The 23,449-nt window shown below is 38.7% G+C and overlaps 2 protein-coding genes across 6 annotated transcripts; one reads left to right on the top strand and one right to left on the bottom strand.

Moving 5' to 3' along the window:
• The first annotated feature begins 8,612 nt into the window (after positions 1 to 8,612).
• Positions 8,613 to 16,936, top strand: LOC131303537 (calcium-transporting ATPase 2, plasma membrane-type-like). Of its 2 annotated transcripts, XM_058330437.1 has the most exons (7): positions 8,615 to 9,029; positions 11,766 to 11,820; positions 11,905 to 13,853; positions 13,936 to 14,094; positions 15,006 to 15,177; positions 15,319 to 15,617; positions 16,215 to 16,936. In XM_058330437.1, the coding sequence occupies exons 1-7, from the start codon at positions 8,853 to 8,855 to the stop codon at positions 16,458 to 16,460; spliced, it is 3,057 nt and encodes a 1,018-aa protein (XP_058186420.1). In that variant the 5' UTR covers positions 8,615 to 8,852; the 3' UTR covers positions 16,461 to 16,936. The 2 variants fall into 2 exon arrangements, with proteins under 2 accessions (XP_058186419.1, XP_058186420.1); XM_058330436.1 differs by having other exon boundaries at positions 8,613 to 9,029; positions 11,766 to 13,853.
• Positions 16,937 to 17,164: 228 nt separating this feature from the next.
• LOC131304124 (thylakoid lumenal protein TL20.3, chloroplastic) lies at positions 17,165 to 22,470 on the bottom strand. Of its 4 annotated transcripts, XM_058331246.1 has the most exons (8): positions 22,175 to 22,462; positions 21,716 to 21,908; positions 21,597 to 21,626; positions 20,747 to 20,853; positions 19,951 to 19,985; positions 19,519 to 19,647; positions 18,139 to 18,369; positions 17,165 to 17,975 (listed from the first exon to the last, which is right to left on the bottom strand). In XM_058331246.1, exons 1-7 carry the CDS (start codon positions 22,386 to 22,388, stop codon positions 18,178 to 18,180), a joined length of 900 nt encoding a protein of 299 aa, XP_058187229.1. In that variant the 5' UTR covers positions 22,389 to 22,462; the 3' UTR covers positions 17,165 to 17,975; positions 18,139 to 18,177. The 4 variants fall into 4 exon arrangements, with proteins under 4 accessions (XP_058187229.1, XP_058187228.1, XP_058187231.1 ...); XM_058331245.1 differs by lacking the exon at positions 17,165 to 17,975 and having other exon boundaries at positions 18,006 to 18,369; positions 22,175 to 22,470; XM_058331248.1 differs by lacking the exon at positions 17,165 to 17,975 and having other exon boundaries at positions 18,006 to 18,369; positions 22,171 to 22,311.
• Positions 22,471 to 23,449: the final 979 nt, after the last annotated feature.

The raw sequence follows: 23,449 nt of genomic DNA on the forward strand, positions 1-23,449 counted from the left end.
TGGAGGTGGGATGAGTGATCCTCAAAATACCGACCATACACACCAAGATATCATCAAAGTATACAACTAGATACATACCCAAGAGAGGTTGAAGTATTTGAGTCATTACCCGCATAAAAGTGCTTGGAGCATTGGTAAGACCAAAAGGCATCACAAGCCATTCAAAGAGGCCATGAGGGGTTTTGAAAGCCGTTTTCCATTCATCTCTCGGGCGAACTCGAATTTGATGATAACCACTTCTTAGATCAATCTTTGAGAAGACCTTTGAACCAGCAAGGCAATCCAACATATCATCTAGACTTGGAATGGAAAACTGGTACTTGATAGTGATCTTGTTGATAGCTCTACTATCCACTCACATCCTCCACGAACCATCCTTCTTCAGAGTCAAAAGAGCCGGCACCGCACAAGGGCTAAGGCTTGCCCTTATGTAGTCTTTCTCTAGTTGATCCTTAATTTGTCTTTTAATTTCTTCCCTCTCCCTCGGAGACATTCTATATGCGGGCTTGTTCGGAAGAGGCACCCCGGGTACCAAGTCGATACAATTTTGAATATATCGCAAATGTGGCAATTCGGGAGGCAACTCTTGAGGAAACATATCAACGTACTCCTTGAGAACATCCGACACACACATATCCACCATAGGAATCAACACTAGAGCATACCCGGTTTCATGACTTTCCTTGAGAAATCCTTTAGAAGCAAGCAACGTAGTGGGAGGAGGCTTTGTAGTCACCTTCTCTTTCATAGGTAACAAAGTGAATTGTCGCTTCTACTTAAGGACGGTGTAGGTATTCTTCTTTCCATAATGAATGAAATGCCTATCATATTGCCACGGGCGACCAAGTAGTATGTGACAAGCATCCATAGGAACCACATTGCACCAAGCTTCATCAAAATACTTTTGTCGAATGAAGAAAGATACCAAGCACCTTTTAGTCACCTTGATTTCATTGCCCTTCTTGAACGAAGAAAGGGGTATAAGGATGGGGATGCTCCTCTACTTTGAGTTGTAACTTGTCCACCACCTTTTGAGAGACTACATTCTCACAACTTCTGCTATCAATAATCATGTTGCAAACTCTACCGCCAACATTGCAAGTGGTGTAAAAGATGTTGGTACGCAACCAATCTTCATTACTAGCATCCTTAGTAGTGAGGAGAGTTTTTCTTGATCATCAAAGCATAGCTTTCTTCCTCCTCATTATTACCCCCAATTTCTTCACGTCTTTTTCATAAACGAGAATATTATCCTCACAACCTTGCTCCATTACTTCCTCTATGAAAAGTGTCTTGTTACAACCTCCGAAAGCCTTAAGGCAATCCGAAGACTTCTGACCGGGTTCCCCACACTTGAAGCATTTAAAACCTCCACTATGGAATTGATTTTGAGTCCCCAAAGCACCGGATTTAGGCTGATTTTGAGCAGGTGTTGAAGCCTTATCCGCTCAATTTTGAGTACCAACCCCGGAAGAAGTACCTTGGCCACCACTAGAGGAAGAACCACCCCTAGCATAAGAGTAAAAGGGCTGGCCGAACTTAAAACCTCCTCGATATTGTTGCCTGGATCTCGAAACTTTTTCTTTTCTTGCTTTTCGGCCACCAAAGCCCGATTGTAAGCTTCTGAAACCGTCCACAGAGTTTGCATAGCAAGGGCATCTTGGATTGTGGCTGTCAACCCACTTATGTAGCTTGCAACCATTTGATCTTCACTTTCATTCAAATAAACTCTAGCAACAAGTTGATGGAAGGCCTCCATGTACTCATCAACACTTTCAACTTGTTTGAGATTATGCAAATTTTTATAGGGGTTTTGCATATAGTTGAAAGGCAAGAATTGCTCATTGAGTTTCTTCTTCATTTTCTCTCATTCTTTAATCTTTCCCTTTCCTCTTCGTAGACTAGTTCCTTGCAATTGCTCCCTCCAAGTGGGAGCTCTTCCTTTGAGACAGATAGCCACTAACTTCACCTTCTTCTCTTCGGAGACTTCTCCATAATTTAACACTCTTTCAACGGTATGAATCCAATCAACAAATTCATCCGGGTTAAGACTTCCATTGAATTCGGGAAGTTCAATCTTGATATTCCTCTCCCAACCATAAGGAGAGTGGGTGGAAAGTGGCCTACGCCAATTCGGATCACCAAACGGGTTGTCAAAGTGACTATGAGAGTCCTTGGACCCTCCACTACCCGCACGCGACAAATGCATGCTTTGCACCATCGCCGTTAGGATAGCAACTTGTTGTCTCAACTCATCAATCTCATGGTTTTGGTTGCCAAACTCATTCTCCTCACCATTATTGACCACAAATCCTCTACCTCTACCTCATCTTCTTCCTGTAGCGCGAAGCCATTATAATCCTACAATCAACTCCAAAACAAGTAAAGCAACCTCAAATAACAAAAACCCAATCAACTCAAGACTTCAAACCACCACCAAACGCAAGCAATCAAGACAAACGATCCCCAAATGATATCAACCCACAAGAAATCGCAGCAAATCACGATAAACGAACAAACCCAATTGAAATCAGACAAACTTAACACTGTTTCGAGTTTGGAAATGGTGTTGGCAGCTTTGAATCACTGATTCAAGTTCCGAAAATAGAAGATCGGGGGTCGAACTCTGATTCAAGAGCCGAAATGGATATTCGAGCTCAGAAATGACAGATTCGAGTTCAGAAATAGTGTTGACAGCCTTGAATCATTGATTTGAGGTCAGAAATTAGCAGATAAGGCCTCGAAATGCTGGATAAGGGCTCGAAAATGGGTGGGTCTTTGCTAGAAATGCAAAACAGAGTGCTGTATGGTGTCCGAACAGGTTCGAAAATCATTGAAAAGTATTCGTAATGCTCCAAATCAGGTCAAAATAGGGTTATGCTTGCTTGAAATGAGTTTCGGTTGCTCAAAATGGGAAGAATAGCTCTGAAACTCATGAAATGTGGATCTTAAGGCTTGAAATCAAGTTGTAGGCCCTTGTGTTGTGCAAATCTGTGATTCTCGAGTAGTGAAATGGTGTCTCCGGCGAGGTTTTCCGGTGCCGTTTTAGGATTCCGGCGAGATTTCCCGGCAAAATTTAGGTTTCCGGCAAGATGAAGGGTTAGGATCTGAGCTCAGGTTCTCTGATACCAAATGATGCAAACCAAGATACTCATAGATAATGTAGAGAGAAACTCCCAAATGAGATACAAAAGAGACTAGCTCTTGATAATATTTGTTCAAAATGAAAAAAAACTACCAAATGAAAGGACTCTAACACCTAGATATAGACCCAATACAAAAAGACATAAATACCCTTACTACATACTACATCAGTCCTTTTTGAATCTTCAATAAATTCTACCTTTCCATCTTTGTGACAACACGGAGAAACCATCTGTGTTATATGCTCGTGTCAATGCATTTGAATGACAAGCATAAACAAAATTGTCAATCTTTTCTGGATTATGTGAGCAGAAAGAATGTAAAGAAAAATAGTTGTTACACATGGTTGTGCTTGCAAAAGTATTCGGTCAAGTTTGTGAGCTATTGTCATGGTGGTGTTGTATACGAGGTATGTTCATTATATGACATGTTATTTGATAAACGGTGTAGGTTATACCTTTTTGGAGGGCAGACTGGGAATATCAGCACTTCTTATTCTGCAATATTATGGGGAGTTCATACAAAATCTGCAATATTATGGGGAGTTCATACAAAATGCAGAACCAAGAATGAAGTTATCAATAACAAGTTGCTGGTGTCTCTTTGATAGTGTCATCCTTCGTTTGACTTTTCTTGTAACAATGGTGGGAAGTGCTTCCTCAGTAGGTTGGAACTATTAGAGATACTGCTAAAAAACATGGTGTTAACGATATATTTTCTCTTAGCTACTTTTTTGGGGGGTAAAAAGATCATGTAGCTACTTTATCTGGCTTGGAGTGTCACTAGTCGATAGATGGCCTCACTCAAATTCAAACCCTTTATTTTCTTTGCTTCGTTACGATGCTCCCGATATCGTTGTTCCAAGTACTTGGAGAAAGAAAACCCAATCATTTTTTTGCATTTAGCAAAATGATTCATCACAGTCAATGTAAAACGAACAAAATTTCCTATAATCACGTGAAATGGTAACACATTTTATGATTAGCACCAAAAGAGTTGATAGCAAGGGTTTTGAACTTGATACCTTAGGAGCGAACAAACCCTTGAGTCCCAAACCTCAACCACCAGGCCAACCCCCTCGGAGTTAATCACCCGATGTTTTTGGTACATAGATTATCCAAAGAAATCACTGCTATTTTTTGGGAACTCACGTCTGTAAAGAAGAAATGTAACACCTCTCTCTCCGGGCAAGCTTCCACTGCTAATTTTGAGAAGGTTACTAGTGCAAGCTTCCACTCACCATCGCCGATGTCTCTACACCCCCCACTCCTCTTCAAGGTGGCCAAGGTGTCTCTCTCTCACTCTCTCATTTTTGTATATTGGAGTGATCTTCAGGAATCACTTAAAGGGTCGATATGTATTGTGAGAGCTAAAGGTGTGTTTGAAACTTGAAGGGATAGAAATGCGAAGGAAGAGAAAGTTCGAAAGAGAGTTAGTAGAGGGAAAAATGGAGGCAGTGTTTGAAGCGTGGATTTCTGAGTGTAATTTGTTTTTTTGGGGTTTTTGGCTAACTCAATTCACAAAAGAAGCGTGAATTGAGTGTTTTTTTTTTTTTTGCTGTAGAGATTGAAGTGCAAGGGCTATTTTTTGGGAACCAATGTTCTAAAAATCGCTAGGCACGAGTCAGGTGCGAAAAGGGCGCCTAGAGCCTAGGTGGGGATTGGGTTTTATAGTGTAGGGGTGCAAATGAGCCGAGCTATTAAATCAGCCTAAAGCTCGAGCTCGGCTTGTTTACAGGCTTATTTACTTAATGAGCATCTTTAAGTGAGTGATGCAGATGCCATAGCGGAAGAGTATCTTAGGCATTTTAAGCCTAGGATGGCAAAATCGTAAATATGCGACTGTGGAGTTAAGCGAGTCCATATGGGTTCGATCCGAAATGGCCCAACGGTCAAGACATAGCCGCGTGTTTTTTAGCCGTTTACGGCTGTTTAGGGTCCCGAAAGCCTAAATTTGTCGTTTAAAGAAAGATTTGACTTGCTTATAACTTGGGCAAGGAGAATCCGAATTAAGCCATTCTTTTGGGAGAAGTCTTAGAATTTCCTCTATTTTTCCAGTTTGCTATTATTCTGAATTTTTCCGTTTTTGGTAATTTTCATCATTAAACTGATTCGGTTTCCGGTTTGGAGAGAATCAATTAGGGTTAGGGTTTTCTCTACTATTTAATAAGTTGTAAGCCTTCTGGGCAAGAGAGTTGTTGATTATTATCAAAAATTAAAGAGTCTAGAGAGTTTTCTCTAACTTTACAGTTTGTGTCCATCTTTGTTGCACAATTATTCCGTAGTTCATACACTTCCTACATCAGTGAGCTGAGCCTATATAATGAGTCGAGCTTTTGCGATTCGAAACTCGAGCTCGGTCGAGCCGAGCCTTAATGAGCCAGGCCATGAGCAGCTCGGTTCGTTTGCAGCCCTTGTCGGCTGCCTAATCTAAGTGTTGGACTATCGCCTAGCACCTAGGCGGACTACTCGACCTAGGCTGTTGACTTTTAGAACACTGTCGGGAACTCTAGGCCTAAGAAGCACCGTACAAGTCACTCCAATACTACCAAAAATGATCGATAGTAAAATAAAAAAATGCAATAATCGCCATAATGAACAATGATCCCACAGTAAACGTAAAATATGATTGAAAAAGTGATGTATTCAGTGATACCACTCCGGTGTCACTGTAAGTGGAGACGGCGAATTTCTGGTCAGAGATGTCTACACCTTTGTCAGCAGATCTGCATTCAACCAATCGGATAGAAAATTCAACAAACACATACACATACACATACACACACAGAAATATGTTTACGAAGTATGAGTTACCGCGATTATTGATTCGAGAGAGGTTAGTCGATGATCTAGGAGAGTGTAATCGACAAATTTACCTTTGGATTTCTTGTCGATATCGGAGAAGAGCCCTGGTCCCTTGCTCATGTTTGCAGAGAGAGAAAAAAAGAAGAGAGAAACTAGAGAGAGAAAATTGATTTGAACGCTCGAGGGAGGGAGGAAGGAGGAGCTGGGGATGAATTGGAAAATACGTTGGGGGAATTCCTTTGGTGGTCGCAAGGAAATGGATGTGTGTTAGTAAAAAGCTTGTGACCTCCAAAATTATTATAGTACTAGTTTGTTTGGATGTTGTGAAAAGATGTGGAAAGGGTTGGAAAATTTTAAAATTTTGTCCTAAACTCTAATTCAACTTTTCTCTTAATTTCTCTTTAATTTTTTCTTTCATTTTTTTCTTCTTTATTTTCTTTTCTATTCCCTTTCTTTTCCTAACTTCCAATCAGATCCTTCCTAACTCCGGCCCAAAATGTTTCTACGGTCCGCAAAAAGAGTACTTGAGGCATGTTCCACCAAGTTTTTTGGGCCTTTTCTTATTTTGTCATTCAATTTTTTTTTGCTTTTGTTAGTTTTGCGCATTTTTTATTCATCTCGAGGAGAGGAATCGGAAAAAAAAAAAAATTTTTACCCAAATATTTTCGGAAATATCCAAGAAAAACCCCAAAATTTGATATATATTTTTTGGCTTTATCTTGGATATTTCTAGAAATATTTGGGTAAAAGTCATAATTTTTTACCTTTTTGATTCGTCTTGACGAGAGGAATTAATAATTCACAAAAATTAGGTGTAAAACTAATAAACGCTAAACAAAATTGAATAAGAACAAAATAAGAAAAAGCCTCAAAAAGCTTAGTGGAACAAGGCCTAACTCAATTCTTGTTAAAAAAATAAAAAATTTTACAACACGCACTAGATATCAATGAGCTCCATTAATTCAATTTTTTTGAAAAATATTTTATTTTTATGTTCTCATTTTACAAATCGAATAAGCATTTTGAGACATATGAGTACATTCTCTTGGAGCATTGTCCCTGCTTTAGGATCCTTTTCTACCACATAATTGTGTGGGCTCAACTACCAAGTGTGTGGCCCCCTCATTAATGTGTGGTTGAGAAAGCCTCTGAAGCACGACTTGTGGTTGGTGCGATGCTACAAGAGCACTGAATGTCAATCACTCCTTCTCTATAAGTTCAAAGAACTCATTGATACTTAATAACTAGCGAGAAAAATTCAAATTATTTTCACAAAGATGTACATAATTTTTAAGTTATTGTTTTGCAGACCAGACAATTATATCATTTCAAAAAAAATATTTTGATTGCAATAACTTTTTAGATAAAGCACGATGAACTACATGTGGAAAAAGTTTATTAATTAAGAGAAAATACGGAATAGTTTGTTTTTCTCTTTACTAATACTATGTTTTTATTTTTATAAATAGAATTAACTTGTTTTTACTTTTTAGTTCCTACGTTTGAGATTAAAAAAAAATATATTTAACAGCATATCGATCAAATGTTAAAAACCCCACACACTACATTTGCATGTTAAATTGACGTGGTTGATTTTTTGAACCGCAAAGCTTGTTATGCTACGAGCCCCCACTCAGAATCAAAACTCAATCTAGAAGATCGATGAACATTTTGTTGAGACGTTAGGAGGTTATTTTTAGAAGATACTCATCAATGGAATTCCGGTTAAGATGGCGTACAAATTTTTCAAATGAAACGTTTTCAAAGATTGGGTAGTTTTTTCGGATCCGTGGGTGCTGTAGTGCACTCTCGTGTAGTGTACGTGTAGGACGGCATACAGCCGTTGATCTCATTAATCAACGGTTCACATTAAAAATTAATTATGACCAATAATAAATGATTCTTACCGGTCATAATTAAAAATCACATCTCAACCATTCATTATCAAGATTGATGGCCCGTGTGCGCTCTACAGGATGCCTTGCAGAGCCTTACATTACAGGATTTTCCAATCCAGTTTTTTCTGGAATTAGTGATCATACCTTGTCTATCACACCTAGTAAAAAGTTGTGGCACATGTTCAATCGAGTTTTCAAAACTTCATCCCGAATGTCAATCATAGTATTCTCTTGTTTTACATGTCATAATCTTTTTTTTTTATAAGCATGTCATAATCATTTGAACACATTTATCTCGAATAGGTTTGATTTAGCGTGCACATTGCATTTTTTCAAGATAAATTTCAGATAAAATGTTATTCCGATAGATCATGAATCAGTATTCAGTGAACATAATTTTTCTCGTACCGAATTTTTTTACAAACTCTACAAATGAACAGTTTCAATCATTATTGTAATTCCGAATGGGCCCACAAGAATCGAAACTGGACAGGACGGGATGGAATTGACACCGGGGCCTCATTTTCCCCTTTTCCTTTTCTATAAATAAATTTACTGACCGAAACTCCTCCAACGACTCGGTATTTTGTCCATTTCTCGATAACGTACTCTGGATACTTTTGCTTAAACGTATTTTTGTATTTACTTGATCAGACGTTTGACCCCGCCCATTCCGTTATTCCCCAAACCTCTTAACCACCGACCGTTGCTCTCTCTCTCTCTCTCTCTCTCTCTCTCTCTCTCTCTCTCTCTCTCTCTCTCCACCAAGTGTTTTCACCAGATTTCGGATCTATTTCCTCCCTTTCAGCAGAGCTTTCGTTGCTGAAGTTTCTTCTGCTTTAATTTTTCCCCTTTACACATCTGGTAAACTCCTAATTTGCTTAAAACTGAAAGGAAAAAAAAATGCGATGGGAACTTCCCGTTACCCCGTAGTTCCTCTCTGAATTGCGAAGTTATATTCTTGAATGATCGGAGCATAACGGTTGAACAAAATAGGAGAGAGGGGATGGAGAGTTTTTTGAATGAGAATTTTGGGGCGGTGAAGGCGAAGAACTCCCCGGATGAGGCGTTGCAGAGATGGAGGGACCTTTGTGGAGTTGTGAAGAACCCCAAGCGCAGGTTTCGATTCACAGCCAATCTCTCCAAGCGCTACGAGGCTGCCGCCATGCGCCAATCCAATCAGGTTTCACGCGCGCACACTCTCTCTCTCTCTCTCTCTCTCTCTCTGAGTCTACATATATAGACAACCTCCTGATGTTTGTATCTATGTTTGTGTGGTGTAAGTATATGTTGGGCGAGAGAGATTCCGGCTTATGAGAAGAAACATGCTTTTCTGCAGTATGACGTTGGACTGCATAGGGCAGTTCTCCTGATCCTGGTCGTCGAAAAATATCTCTAGTAGTTCAAATTTGTTGAAAAAATCTTCTTGGGAAAAATGAAATCTTGACTACTAATTGCTAAGATGAATGGCTGAGCTGTAACTGCAAAGGCCTCCGCAGTTGGACTATAAAATCTAACATAACATGTAGGATACGATACATATAACGATTTGGGACGTTTAGAGGTAGAATCGATATCTAGCTCTGTACGCATCATATGTTTATTTTTTGGTAAAGTTTTATATACAAGCGAAGATACAAAGCAATCACAGGGGCATCCCCCTTAAACCTATACATCAACACAGCCCAAGCTAACATTCAAAACAACACAGAAGGAGAAAACAAAACTATGGGCAGTTATTAAGAGCAAAAATCCTTGTATCCAACAACCAAGCCTCACACAGACTTACGTATAAAAAAAAAAAGCTTCACATAGACTTCGGTTTTGGGCAGAGAACTTGACAGAAGACCAAGTACTAACCTTAGCACGAATGGCATTCACATTCCTAGATTTTGCCTTGAAAGATTCTCAAATTACTCTCCCTCCAAAGAAAGTAAATGGAAGCTGCCAATGCCAGCTTGTAAAGTGAATATGTTTAAGTAAAAATTCTTGCTCTAGCCACACAAACCATGATGCAATACACAATATTTTTCCTTGGTAGAACATGGCTAAGTATTTATTCAGTATGTGCAATAATTTTTGTATTTAACATTACGAAGGCGAGAAAGCTATGTTTTAACTTGTATTTACACTTGTCAACATATCTTACGATACACGACAGTGAAACAGATAAAACAATACACAATACGTATTCCCTTTAACAACCTTGATGAGAACCAATAGGTTTTTGTCATTGAATATGACGTGAGAGAAATTCCAGTTTAGGAGCTACCAATAGTATTTTTCCCCATTGAATATAGGGAGAGAGAAATTCCACTTTACGAGTTTCCAATAGACTTTTATTCTTATTTGACATCATTGTTATAGGAGACGGATCCAATGGGAGGCTGACCCACCCGAAATTTGGGAAAACTACGTGGCACGTATGAGTATTTTTAGTTTAGATGACAGAAATTTTGAGGGAATAAAAATGTGATGCCTTATCATCACGATTCCTACATTTTGAATAGACTGGAGTAGAAATGTGATTCTTGATGCCATATTCATTCTATAATCACATTTTTCCAAACTAAGTAGGAATTTGATTCCTCCCTCCCATGGTAATCTAAGATTCCAGGCTCAATCCTTCAAAAAGATAACATGTTTAGGGCTCGTTCTTCGTAACTTTTTTTTTTTTCATTTTGTGTGTTTTGTTCATCTTTTCTAAATTTTTGTTAGATTTGCTTGATATTTTGGGGATTAATCATCCATCATGACAAGAGGAGTCTATAAAATAAAAAATTATGACCAAAAGCAAAAAAAAAAGGTTCACTAAATACAAAAAAGTATCAAACAAATGTTTTTTTGTTTTGTCTAAAATGTCGTCTTATATGAACTTTTTCTAACATAGGTCCGTATTTTTATACTTTTCATATTCCTCTCGTGGAGAGGAATGATTAATCCTAAAAGTTACAATGAAATGCTAAACAAAAAGTTATGAAAAATAAAAAATACCGAAAAGTTCTGGAAAAAAAAGTTCACAATAATGCAACCTTTTACTCTAATTAAGTTCCTAAACGTTGTTTTCCTGTATATGATTCCTAAAGTAATCCAAACATTGGAATGAGATTACATACCATACTAGATTACAATTTACAAGGAATTCAATTCCTAATTGAATCTCATTCCTACTGATCAAGATTACAGATATCCAAACATAATCTGATGTGTTTGGAAAATTACATATCGTGTTTTGAAAAATTAAGCATCGTGTTTTGAAAGTTAATCAACTTGTTCTTTTTAATAGTCAAATTATAAAGTACGTTTCTCTTCTGATATTTCGATTAGGTACTTTTAAATATGCATGCTGCAGAGATAACAGTATTTGTCCGCATATGTTATCTACTTGTTATGGAATTTTTTTTGTTAACATTTGCTTCCACCCCCTTTTCTTTCTATGTAGTAATTACTTGTGTTGTGCTCTGTTGCTTGTGGATGGTATGCTAGGTCATTTTCTATCCCTATTTGCTTGTGCCATTTCTCTCTTCAGCTATTTCTAGGCTATGTAAATATGGCCCTTCATATATTGGATAGAGAAACTTCATGTAAACCAGACTTTATTGAGTCGAGTTAACCATCTTACTTTTAGTGAAAGTTAGTCTCCAAGGTGTAATGTGTCACATGCTACATAAATTATCCTTCTTCAATTTCCCATAGTAGCATTCTTTGCAGTCATTTATCTGTCTTTTAACATTTCTTTTTGAGTTATCCCGTAGATTTATTGACCCTATTTTGTGTGACTGGTTGGCTCTTGACTTTACCTACTTGTTACCCTGGTGCAATTCCTAGTTCCTATGCTGTTTGATAGTGATTTCACACTTCCAGCCAATCATTGTTTAGAAGGAAGGCGCCTGACTCTTTTTCCTCGTGTGTACTGTAGGAGAAGTTGAGAGTTGCGGTTTTGGTTTCCAAAGCAGCGTTTCAGTTCATCCAAGGTGAAGCTATTCACACTTTTCAATGTTCTATTTTCTGTGATAAAATGATTTCTTGGTGTGACTCTCCTCAGGGTATGTGGACAGGTGTGCAATTTAGTGACTATGTTGTCCCTGATGAAGTTAAAGCTGCTGGATTCGGCATTTGTGCTGATGAGCTGAGCTCCATTGTTGAAGGCCATGATCTTAAAAAGCTGAAATTTCATGGCGGTGTATCTGGTATTGCAGACAAGCTCTCTACATCAACTACCGCAGGTCTCACAGCCGGTACTGATTTGATGGTTCGTAGACAGGAGATTTTTGGAATCAATAAATTCACGGAAAGTGAAGCACGGAGTTTTTGGGTATTTGTTTGGGAAGCCTTTCAAGACATGACACTCATGATCCTTGGCGTATGTGCATTTGTCTCTCTGATAGTTGGCCTGGCAATGGAAGGATGGCCGAAGGGGGCCCATGATGGTCTTGGGATCGTCGCTAGTATTTTGTTGGTTGTATTTGTGACGGCAACAAGTGATTATAGGCAATCCTTACAGTTCAAAGATTTAGACAAAGAGAAGAAGAAGATTGACATTCAAGTTACGAGGAGCGGTTACCGGCACAAAATGTCAATATATGACCTATTGCCTGGTGATATTGTACATCTTTCTTTAGGGGACCAAGTTCCGGCAGATGGGCTCTTTGTTTCAGGGTTTTCAGTGGTAATTGACGAATCGAGTTTGACCGGAGAGAGTGAGCCCGTTATGTCAACAGCTGAAAGCCCATTTCTTTTATCAGGAACTAAGGTACAAGATGGATCATGCAAGATGATGGTGACAACCGTTGGGATGAGAACCCAATGGGGCAAGTTGATGGCAACCCTTAGTGAAGGGGGAGATGATGAGACCCCACTGCAGGTTAAACTGAATGGGGTGGCAACCATTATTGGTAAGATAGGCCTTTTCTTTGCAGTTGTCACTTTTGCAGTTCTGGTGCGAAAAATGTTTGGTCGAAAACTGCTTGAAGGGACTCACTGGAGTTGGTCTGGAGATGATGCATTGGAATTGTTGGAATATTTTGCCATTGCTGTCACTATCGTTGTTGTTGCAGTTCCTGAGGGGCTACCTCTGGCTGTGACGTTGAGCCTTGCCTTTGCTATGAAGAAGATGATGAATGATAAGGCTCTTGTCCGTCATTTGGCTGCTTGTGAGACGATGGGATCTGCCACTTGTATTTGTAGTGACAAGACTGGGACACTGACTACAAACAGAATGACTGTTGTTAAATCATGTATTTGTTTGAATGTCAAGGAAGTGAGTAGAGCGGGTAATGCTTCAAACTTATGCTCTGAAATCCCGGATTCTGCTGTAAAACTTCTGCTGCAGTCAATATTCAATAATACTGGTGGGGAAGTTGTGGTTAACAAAAGAGGCAAACGTGAAATATTAGGGACACCAACTGATGCTGCTTTATTGGAGTTTGGCTTGTCGCTTGGTGGAGATTTTCAGGCTGAGAGAAATGCATCTAAGCTTATTAAAGTTGAGCCATTCAACTCTACCAAGAAACAAATGGGGGTTGTTTTGGAGCTTTCTGATGGTGGTCTGAGGGCCCATTGCAAAGGTGCTTCAGAAATAGTATTGGCTTCCTGTGACAAGGTGATAAATTCAAATGGTGAGGCTGTTCCCCTCGATGATGCTTCCATTAACCATCTCAAGGTTACAATAGAAAGTTTTGCCAGTGAAGCTCTTCGGACACTGTGTCTTGCGTATAAGGAACTGGATAATGGGTTTTCTGCTGAAGATCCTATCCCAGGTTCAGGATTTACTTGTATTGGAATTGTGGGTATCAAAGATCCCGTTCGTCCTGGTGTGAAGGAATCAGTTGCGCTTTGTCGTTCAGCGGGTATTACTGTTCGCATGGTTACTGGAGACAATATAAATACTGCAAAAGCTATTGCTAGGGAATGTGGGATACTTACTGATGACGGTATTGCCATAGAAGGTCCTGATTTTCGGGAGAAGAGTCTAGAGGAGTTGCATGAACTGATCCCCAAAATTCAGGTACTTTTTGGATTTTTACTTTTTAATTAGGAAGAAAAGGGGCTTTCTTGACGCGTGGCTCGTAATTTTTACATTTTAATAGGTGATGGCTCGATCTTCACCTCTAGACAAGCATACATTGGTGAAGCATTTGCGAACCACATTTGATGAAGTTGTTGCCGTGACTGGCGATGGAACAAATGATGCTCCAGCACTTCATGAAGCCGATATTGGACTTGCTATGGGCATTGCTGGAACTGAGGTGAGTTTACTTGTGTGATCACCCTGTGTCTCACTTATTCTATTGCCATTGCAAATAAAGAAGTTTAAACACTCCAATATAGGATCGAAATATATTTAGTTGGCCCTATCAATATGAGCACAACTTAGGGCTGAGACTCAGTAATTCTTTCCACACATTCATCGAACCTCCACCAGAAACTTGTCTTTTGATGTGGCATCAAAAATTACGAATTGCACTGAAATAGGATACATAAGCAAAAAATTTCCTTGCGCTTTTGGCAAAGCTGTTGGCCCCACAGAGTAACTCAATTTAAGTTCAATTGATTTCTTTTGTTAATGCAGTTCTGGTCAGGTTAGAAGTGTAGCAGGAACCAGGAAGTGTTCATGGTCAACTACATTCTTGTTCCTTTTATTAACATTTCCCTTTTCCTTTTTTTATTTATTTAATTATGATGCAACATCATTCTCTTGCCTGGATGGCCATGTTAAATAAGTAAAATGTGAAAATCGTAGTAGCTTTCAAGTTTAATAAAATGTGAAAGGACACTCCCATATGGGAAAATCATAGTAGCTTTCAAGTTTGGTTGGGAACTGCCAAGTTAGAAGATGAGCTAAGGGTTTAAAATGTCTTCCAGTCAATAGGAGAAAGGCATTCAACACAAAGGGTACATTTGGTTCGACGGAGTGGAATTGACAAATGGTAGGGAATTGAGGGTGGAATGGAATTGGATGAAATGAGATTGGAATATCCATTCCCATTCCCAAGTTTGGTTGTGTTTTGGAATAGTCATTCTCATCCACAATGGAATGGTGTGACAATAGTAATTTTGGAGTGGTAATAGTAAATTTTGGTGTGGCAATAGTAATTTTGGAGTGGCAATATCTTTGTTGAAGTGCCATATTCTTAGACAGTCTTATTCCCATTTTCAGGTGGCCAAAGAGAGTGCTGATGTCATAATTTTGGATGATAATTTCTCGACGATTGTGACCGTGGCCAGATGGGGGCGCTCAGTGTACATTAACATTCAAAAGTTTGTACAGTTCCAACTAACTGTTAATGTGGTTGCTCTAATTGTCAACTTCACTTCAGCTTGTATGACAGGTAAGAAAGCTTGCATTACGGAGTACTTGAAATTATTGTTTGTCTCTCTGATAAAAACCTTTTAATAAGAAAGAAAACTGAAAAAGAGCAGAAACCATGCCACTAGATGTGCTTATCCTTGTCCATCTAACTGTGCTATAGGGAGTGCTCCGCTCACCGCTGTTCAGCTTTTGTGGGTCAACATGATTATGGACACGTTAGGAGCACTTGCACTAGCCACTGAGCCTCCTAACGACGAGTTAATGAAGCGATTACCAGTTGGAAGAAGAGGGAATTTCATCACCAATGTTATGTGGAGGAATATACTTGGGCAATCCTTGTATCAGTTCTTGGTAATTTGGTTTCTTCAATCAATTGGGAAATGCGTGTTTGGACTTGATGGAAGCGATTCTGATCTGGTCCTGAACACGCTTATTTTCAACTGTTTCGTTTTCTGTCAGGTAATTTCGTATAACAAGTTTACGTCTGATAAGTTTTCTTGAAATAGTAGACAATCCCAGCTACATTTAGATGTAAAATATGCATGTTGTTTAAGGCATTTTTAAAGGTTTTATGTTATGTTCTTTTCTAATGGAAGAAACAAAATTTTGTTTCATTTTTCTAGGTGACCAAATGAAACAAAATAGTGGAGTCGCGAAATTCCAATGTTTCCATGACACACACCGAAACAAGCTGGAACATGTCAAAATTCTTCTGAAGTTAGAGAAATATTGAGATGTTTTGACACGCATTAGCAATACCCAACAATGATATCTTCATACATACCGTAGTCCTTTCAATTTGACATCTCCATCAGGTTCCAGCTAGAATTTTGAAATGATTCCGAACTGTTTTCAAAATGTTTTCCGGGCAAACTGAAACATCACAACAAAACAAGGTTTGGTCCTTGGTTGAATGAGACCGGAGATTCAAAAACTAGCAGGAAAAAAGAGATGTATGTAAGGTCTCAACTTAGTTTCCAGATAAAAGTTTCAATGAGAAGGCCAAGACCAACCATAACAGGGGCAAAAAATACTGTTTTTGATACTGTTTTGCAGGTGTTTAACGAAATAAGCTCCAGAGAGATGGAGAAAATCGATGTCTTAGAAGGAATATTGGACAACTATGTTTTTGTACTCGTTATCAGTTGCACGGTCTTTTTCCAGATCATAATCATCGAGTACCTTGGAGCATTTGCAAATACAACACCACTCACTTTTGGACAGTGGTTCTTTAGCATATTTGTCGGGTTCTTAGGCATGCCGGTTGCAGCTGGCTTGAAGATGATTCCAGTGGATACGTGATTCGGTAACAACACTTTTCAAATCTCATGCACACAAAAGCTCTTTTGTTCATTGTAGTAGTCTGTTCTGAGGTGATGGAAGCTCTTGGATAGGAGGGATGTTCTTCTGGTACTCTCTTCGAGAACAATACCGAAAGATATAAATTGAAATCGGGAATCTACTACCGCATAATTTTTCATTTTTAAGATTCCGAATTTCCTTCTAGTATTCTTTGCCAACAGAGGGAGCATAAACAATGTTGGGCGGAGTCCCTAGCGCCCTCCTCAGATTCAAAATTTTCAAATAAACTCAGGAGGGTGAGGAGAAGATTTACTTACTATCATGTGTTAAACTAAATTAGCTAGAACTTCCATTTATGGTCTGTTATGCAATGATTCGGTTATCTTGTGGTGCCAAGTTTTTCCATATTTAAGTGTATTCGGTATGTGACATGGGATAAATTCATTTTCTCTAAACTTCGGGTAGAATTCTGTTCATTTTGCAGTGTCGTTGTTATTGTAGGCTAATAGTCCCAATCGAGATTAACCTTTGAAATTAGAGAGAAACTTATTCACTGCTCCGCGCAATCTCAGCCGTCCGTTTCGGCAATCAATGATCTGGATTTAAAAAAAAAAAAAACCTATTCGAGCGAATAGTTTTTTAAAAATCCAACCCGAGCCTAAGTATAACGATTGCAAAACACATAGTGCGACGAAATATGGTAAGGCCGTTTGTGTTGAACTTTGAACACAAACTGCATGTTTTCATTCAACATCTTACATTCTTACTAGAGTAAATGAGATTGTCCATGCCCTTGTACATTTCCTCTGCCAACTTTCAAATTTAGCTCGGATAAAAAAAACCTCTATTTGTCGTCCATTTGATCCTTCCAAACACCGCCCATTAGTGTGTTCGGTTTTGATGCTGGTACGGTATGTACTGGCTGGTACTGGATTAACAACTTTGATGGGAACAACTTTTTCGTCCGAGGGAATCTACCACTATATGCACATCAACGCCACCACATATTCTACTACAGTTTAGAGAAGCAGGGCGATTGTATGATGGACATAAAAGAGAAGCCCAACACTGCACGGACCAGTGATCGGGTCCAATCAGGGAAGATAATGACCAAAGTCATCGAACTAATAGATCGAGCTCTGTCGCGTGATGACTCTTAAGACATACACCCGACAGAAAACCGAGCAAATCCGGATGTAATGTTTACGATGAATATTCATGAGCAAGGCTATCAGAATGTCTTGGCACACTTGCGAATTCATGGTCTCCCAGGTTCACGTCAATATAGCTTGTGATTGACGAAGTCTAGCTTGCAGAAAGAGGTACGTCCTCTTACATATACACGCTCTACTTCGCTCCGTACTTCATATATCCTATTTAGGTAGGCATCGGCGTGTCATTCCGGCCAAACCAACCAAAGACATTAACAGTGTCTTTCCTTGTGTGCAGGTTGGTATCTCCACAGAAAGATCGTGCATGGCTACTCATTACTCGTATAGTGCCGGTATTTATACCCTGCACAACTACCAGTGATGGAAAGAACCATTTCGTAAAATCTTTGTTTTCCTCTTCTTTGGTTTTCTAGTCAGGGAAAACATGCCGGTAATGGATAATGTTTCCCCTTCCTAATCCAAGTCAAAGCTGAATAATGCACAAGGTTTAGAAAAGCTTTACTCACTGTCATTTCTTCTCTCACACGTGTATTTACAAGATATCATTATTTTGCATCGCAAAGACCGGTGGCTTGGTCGCAGAACCCATCCCTATCAAGCAGCTTCGGCGGTGGAGCACTTAATAGAGGGGAGGAAGGGCTACCATAAGCATTACGTCGACTGTTTCCACAACCAAGGCTCAATCTGGTACTCACCCCAGTTACTGGATTTGTGCCACTTGCATATTTGCAAAGAGCCTACACAAAAATACAACTCATGAAACATGTAAATGAAGTGAACTATGGTACAATGCAAGAATATATGAGAATGGAAAATGATATCAAACTCGGGATTTTTTTTTAAGACAGTGTGATGCAGAAAAATTAGTCTCTGTGTGCAAGGAAATTAAAGATAATGGCTGCAATGGGCTATTATCCACATAGTTCAGTTAAACCATTCCATTTCACTAAGCTATCATTTTATAACACATTTTGACAAGTGTAATCAATTACTTCAACAGTTTACAGCTTGATTAACTTCAGCAATATACAAATTACCAACTTAAAGGAACAAGGTAACAATCGACGATAAATGAAGGAAAATTATGTAAAGGACAAGGTTATAATGCTTGGAAGTTGTCAGTTGTTCAGTTGTCTATATTCCTGCAGAATCCTGCATGGGTCGATCAGGATATATGGTTGATCCATGCTGTGAGAAACTTCTTTTTTGATCCGCAAAGAAGAGGTTTCCATATCATTAATCAAAACGATACAATGATACAAAAGAGAAACCCTATAGTAACACACTAGGGAGCGTCATACAAAGATGACAAGCTCAACCTATCACTACACATGACAAGCTCAAAGATGACATGCTCTGAGAAACTTGCATCATATAAAAGAGATCAGGATGAAAGTTCAAATAGATTTAAAGGCATAAAACTGCGAAGTGGAATCTATGGACGAAAGTTCATCTATGGACTACAGGAACCTGGATAGCAATTCAACTTGATAATTGCCTATGTGAGAGGACGTGAGCATTCAATGCCTCGCACAAAAGAAAATAGTCGACCTAGTGGTAGTGTCAAACAGAGCTTAGTCGTAATTGACTCAAGAGATGGTTTGGGTTAGTTGGTGCCCAATTTCTGCTTCTGTCAGCGTCTCAGGATGCTTCATGTTTGTTCGATCTGTCATTGTTGCTTAAGGAAGCATGCAGCCTAAGGTGTCGATTTATGTTAATCAGCAACTAATATCTCCTTTTTTCTTTTCACTTGCACTTTTTTCCATCGAGATATTAAACAGGCTTCTAGATGCTTTGATGTGCAATCAAAGTTAATTACTATTGTATGATGGATGATTGAGTGAATTGGTAAAGTATATTCAATATAAATTGTGGCCATAAGATACCTGTTTCTGGAGAAGGTCCAAAACAGCATCACTGAAGTCAGCACCATCAATAACAGCACCACCAAGATCACTACGGGTGAGGACCGATCTAACAAGGACAGCATTTGTAAGATTGGCTTCATTGAGAACCTGTTAGCATAGTACAGAAAATACATTGTCTTGCTTAATAGAGGCAAAGCAGCTAGTTTAGGTAATTCTACATTACGGTTTTAGGCCCTCACTACTGAGTTACCTGTTCAAATGAATAAAAACTTTGATGTAAGAAATTGACATAAAGTATACACTAGTACAAAGAAACAATCACGAATCCACAATCATTACTATATGTAACTTTTTGGAATTACCAAACAAAAACTGAAGTAAGAGTTTAAAACCTAAATCAAACCTAAATGCAATGGTAATGAACATATCCTGAGGTTTGGGTCACGTTACCATGCGATCCATCAATGTATCGCTCAAATCCGCACCTGCACAAAGACTGTTGCATGAGGCAAGGCAGATTGCATTCAAGCCTTACGAGAATAAACATGTGTAATGGAACCTGTTTCATAGTCACTTGATCAAAAGGGCAGGCATTAACATGAAGGTGATAGAGGCACCAGCAATTTAGCAGAAAACTAAAGACAAAGAACAGTTAATTTCTCGTTGAACATTAGGTTAGAATATCTCGCTGAGGTCACATATCTATGTCAAACACCGAAGGACACCATACAGACACGTGCCAGACACTCAAAATAGAAGTGCCACATCTTTAGACACTTCAGGGACCCAATTTTAGGTCACTCTCAGACGCCCAATAGAAACTTGCAGGACATGTCGGGAGTACCAAACAACATAGTAGGCTCTACTTAAAGCTTCGAAAAACCTTGTCTTTGTGTGATAAATTATGATTGAGTGATTATGTACTACGTGGATGACCAAACAAATTTTGTAGAAACAATTGTCTAAATTATGCAGTGACCAACGTGAATAAAGCATAAATCATACTAATCTTCTTGTAATTAGAGCCATATTTGTTATTTTGCAATGTATCTTCTTAAACATGTCCCTTAATGGGTTGTGTCCTCCAATTTTCCGAAATTCGCACATCACAATGTTAGTTTTACGTTGCGTGCCCGTTTGGTGCTGCTCCTAAGGTGTTAGACGACATTGTTCTAGCAAATGAACAGTCTTTTGTGTAGTTGAAAGGTTTCTCTGTAGTTTTTACATGTCACTTTATTCACTTTACCTGTAAAATTGGCCTTGTATGCAACAGCTTTCTCAAGGTATGCACCATTGAATGTTGATCCACTAAAATCAGATTCCCTCATATCAGCAGATGTGAAATTTGCTCTTCTGTATCAGCCATTAGGTTGATCAAAACACATTATTGCGCTGAATAGTCGGAGTATGGAATTGAGAAACTATTATTAAGAGAAACTATTATTAAGACACTTCCAGAACAATTTAACACAAGCATTGTTCCGATGAACTTTAATTTCTGAACATAACAACTTCATCTAGTTCACTAAGCCTAACTTCTTCTTCTTCTTCTTTTTCTTTTTTAATTTTATCTAAATTGGCTAAAGATGCTCCAAAGAACAGGAATAGTTCACACTTCACAGCCTCGTCCAACTGGAAATCCACACAAAGCTATTACTCTACTCTCGTTTATCTCCTCTACTTGATTTGGTTGGTTTGAAATAGTGTACGAGCATCTCCAGCCCTTACTGAAATTTGAGAAAATTTAAGCAAAAGCTTCATTTGGTATGTAGTACTCCAATGGACAAACCCCATTGTTGAGCACAATTCCGAGTAAAAGCTTCATTAACGGCATAGTTGTAACTCGTGAAGATCAAAACAAGCCTTTGAAAATTTGGTGAAAATTTCAAGTAGAACTCAATCGGGTATGAAGTTGAGTCAAAGACTCGAGTGAGTTTACAAGGGTTTTACTCATACTATGGTTCTGAGTCGATTAAAAGAGTAAGGGCCTGAGATGCACTAACAATTTTGAACCAAATTAATTTGCAGCCAAACAAAGATAAACTGCTGGCAACATGGATGCAAAGGAATCATTGACGAAAATGCAGGACACTGACCTGAAATTTTCATTGACATGAACTGCTTTCCTGGAACCAAAAAAAAAACCCTTATTGATAAGAAGGTTCCACAGAATACATATATATAGGGTTTGTTTTTCTGGGTGTGGGAAATGGACCTGAGATCTGCGGAACCAAATTGGGCGGCGGATCCTATCCCGAATTCGCCGCGTAATTCAGCTTCAAACTTATTGAGGTCCGCGAGGGCAGGCATATTGCCGGCGCTAAATGTCGTCACCACCGCAGCAGCAGTGGCAGCGGTAGCCAATGCCGTCGTTGAAATTATGGTCTTCCACTTGCTGCTGCCGGATTCTGCAAAAATGGGTGGTCGGAAGTTGGAATATTACAAACTTCTTAATTACTAACGAGTAGTTTTCATCCCACTACTGGTATTGTTAAAGACATACAGAAACATTGATACAGAAATCCTCCCTCCATCCAAAATTACTAATAAAGTTTTCAAAAAATAATAATAAAATCATTATAAATTACAGAAATATAGACAATTTTTTAAGTGGGTCGTCGAAAGAGACGAGTAATTTGGGAGGGAGGGGAAGTAATCGTAAGAACTCACTCACTGTGAGGATGATGGAAGTTGCTGCTGCTTTCTGGTTTTAGTTGACAGAATACTCGGAGTGGTTTTGAGGAAGAGTAGTAGTAGTACTTAAGAAGCCTACTGCTACAAGTAGTAGTAGTAGTAGTAGTATTAGAAAAAGAAGATGAAGAAAATGGTTTTGAGGTGGTGTTGATGGATTTCAAAGGTAGTATTATGGAGATTGGAGAGACTGACATTTTCACTAGAGATCAGATCAGATGAAAGAAGAAACAGAGGGAAGAGGACGATCCACTGCAAGCTGAATAGATACAACTTTGGATTATGGGGATGACGATTGGTATGGGATGTGTACACGTGGCCCTGAAATCTATTGTACCCATGCGTACCTTCTATTGATACCACTTGGATTTTTCTTATGTTTAATCCTTGCCACTGATTTACGGAGTATTATTCAATTTTGATCCAAGAAAAGGGCTAACGGTTTAACTGGCACACTGCCACTTGTTGCCCAATTGTCTTTGTCATCACATTGAGATCATATAAGACTTGGACTATGTTCGGAACTTATGGAAATGAAAGAAAAATAAAAATAAAAATAAAAATAAAAGAGAAGAAAAATGAGAGAAAGAATTTACTATTCACTGTACTTGAAATTCTTATTCTTTTCGCTCTCTTTCAACCAAACAATGGAAGGGAAATTTTTTTATTCTCTCTGTCTCTTTTTAAGTGTCTTGCTTTATAATTCTAACTTATTAAAAAGATATCATCATTATATCTTTCACATCAATTTTTTCCTTCACTTTCCTTACTTACCCATCATCATTACATTTTTACTTACTAACTTTTCAAAATGGAATCTACTTTTAGAGACAAAATAGACAATATACCAACTTTTACCCACTAACTTTTCAAACTAGACACTTATTAAGGGACAACCCAAAATGAAATACTGAACTCTAAATAAGGAACAGAGGGAGTAATATTCCTTTCTTTTTCTTTCCTTTCCATGGGTTCCAAACAAAGTCTTAAGATTAAGTGCACGAGTCTTGTATGAATTTGTAGTGGAAAAAATATTGGGGCACTATGTGGCGATACCTTACGATGGCCCTGAGATTTCCGAGGCCCTAGGCAGGATTTAAAAATGGAGCCTCTCATTTTTTAGTATATTTATTAGTTGTTCAATATATAAAACAAGTTAGCTTTGTGGTTCAGCGGCAAAGTAGTTGAACTGCCTAAGCGGGATTTAAAAATGGAGCCCATCATTTTCCAACATCGGAGATTCTTTTTCGGCAACGTG

This window comes from Rhododendron vialii, chromosome 10a (assembly GCF_030253575.1).
Source record: "Rhododendron vialii isolate Sample 1 chromosome 10a, ASM3025357v1".
NCBI classification, from domain to species: domain Eukaryota; kingdom Viridiplantae; phylum Streptophyta; class Magnoliopsida; order Ericales; family Ericaceae; genus Rhododendron; species Rhododendron vialii.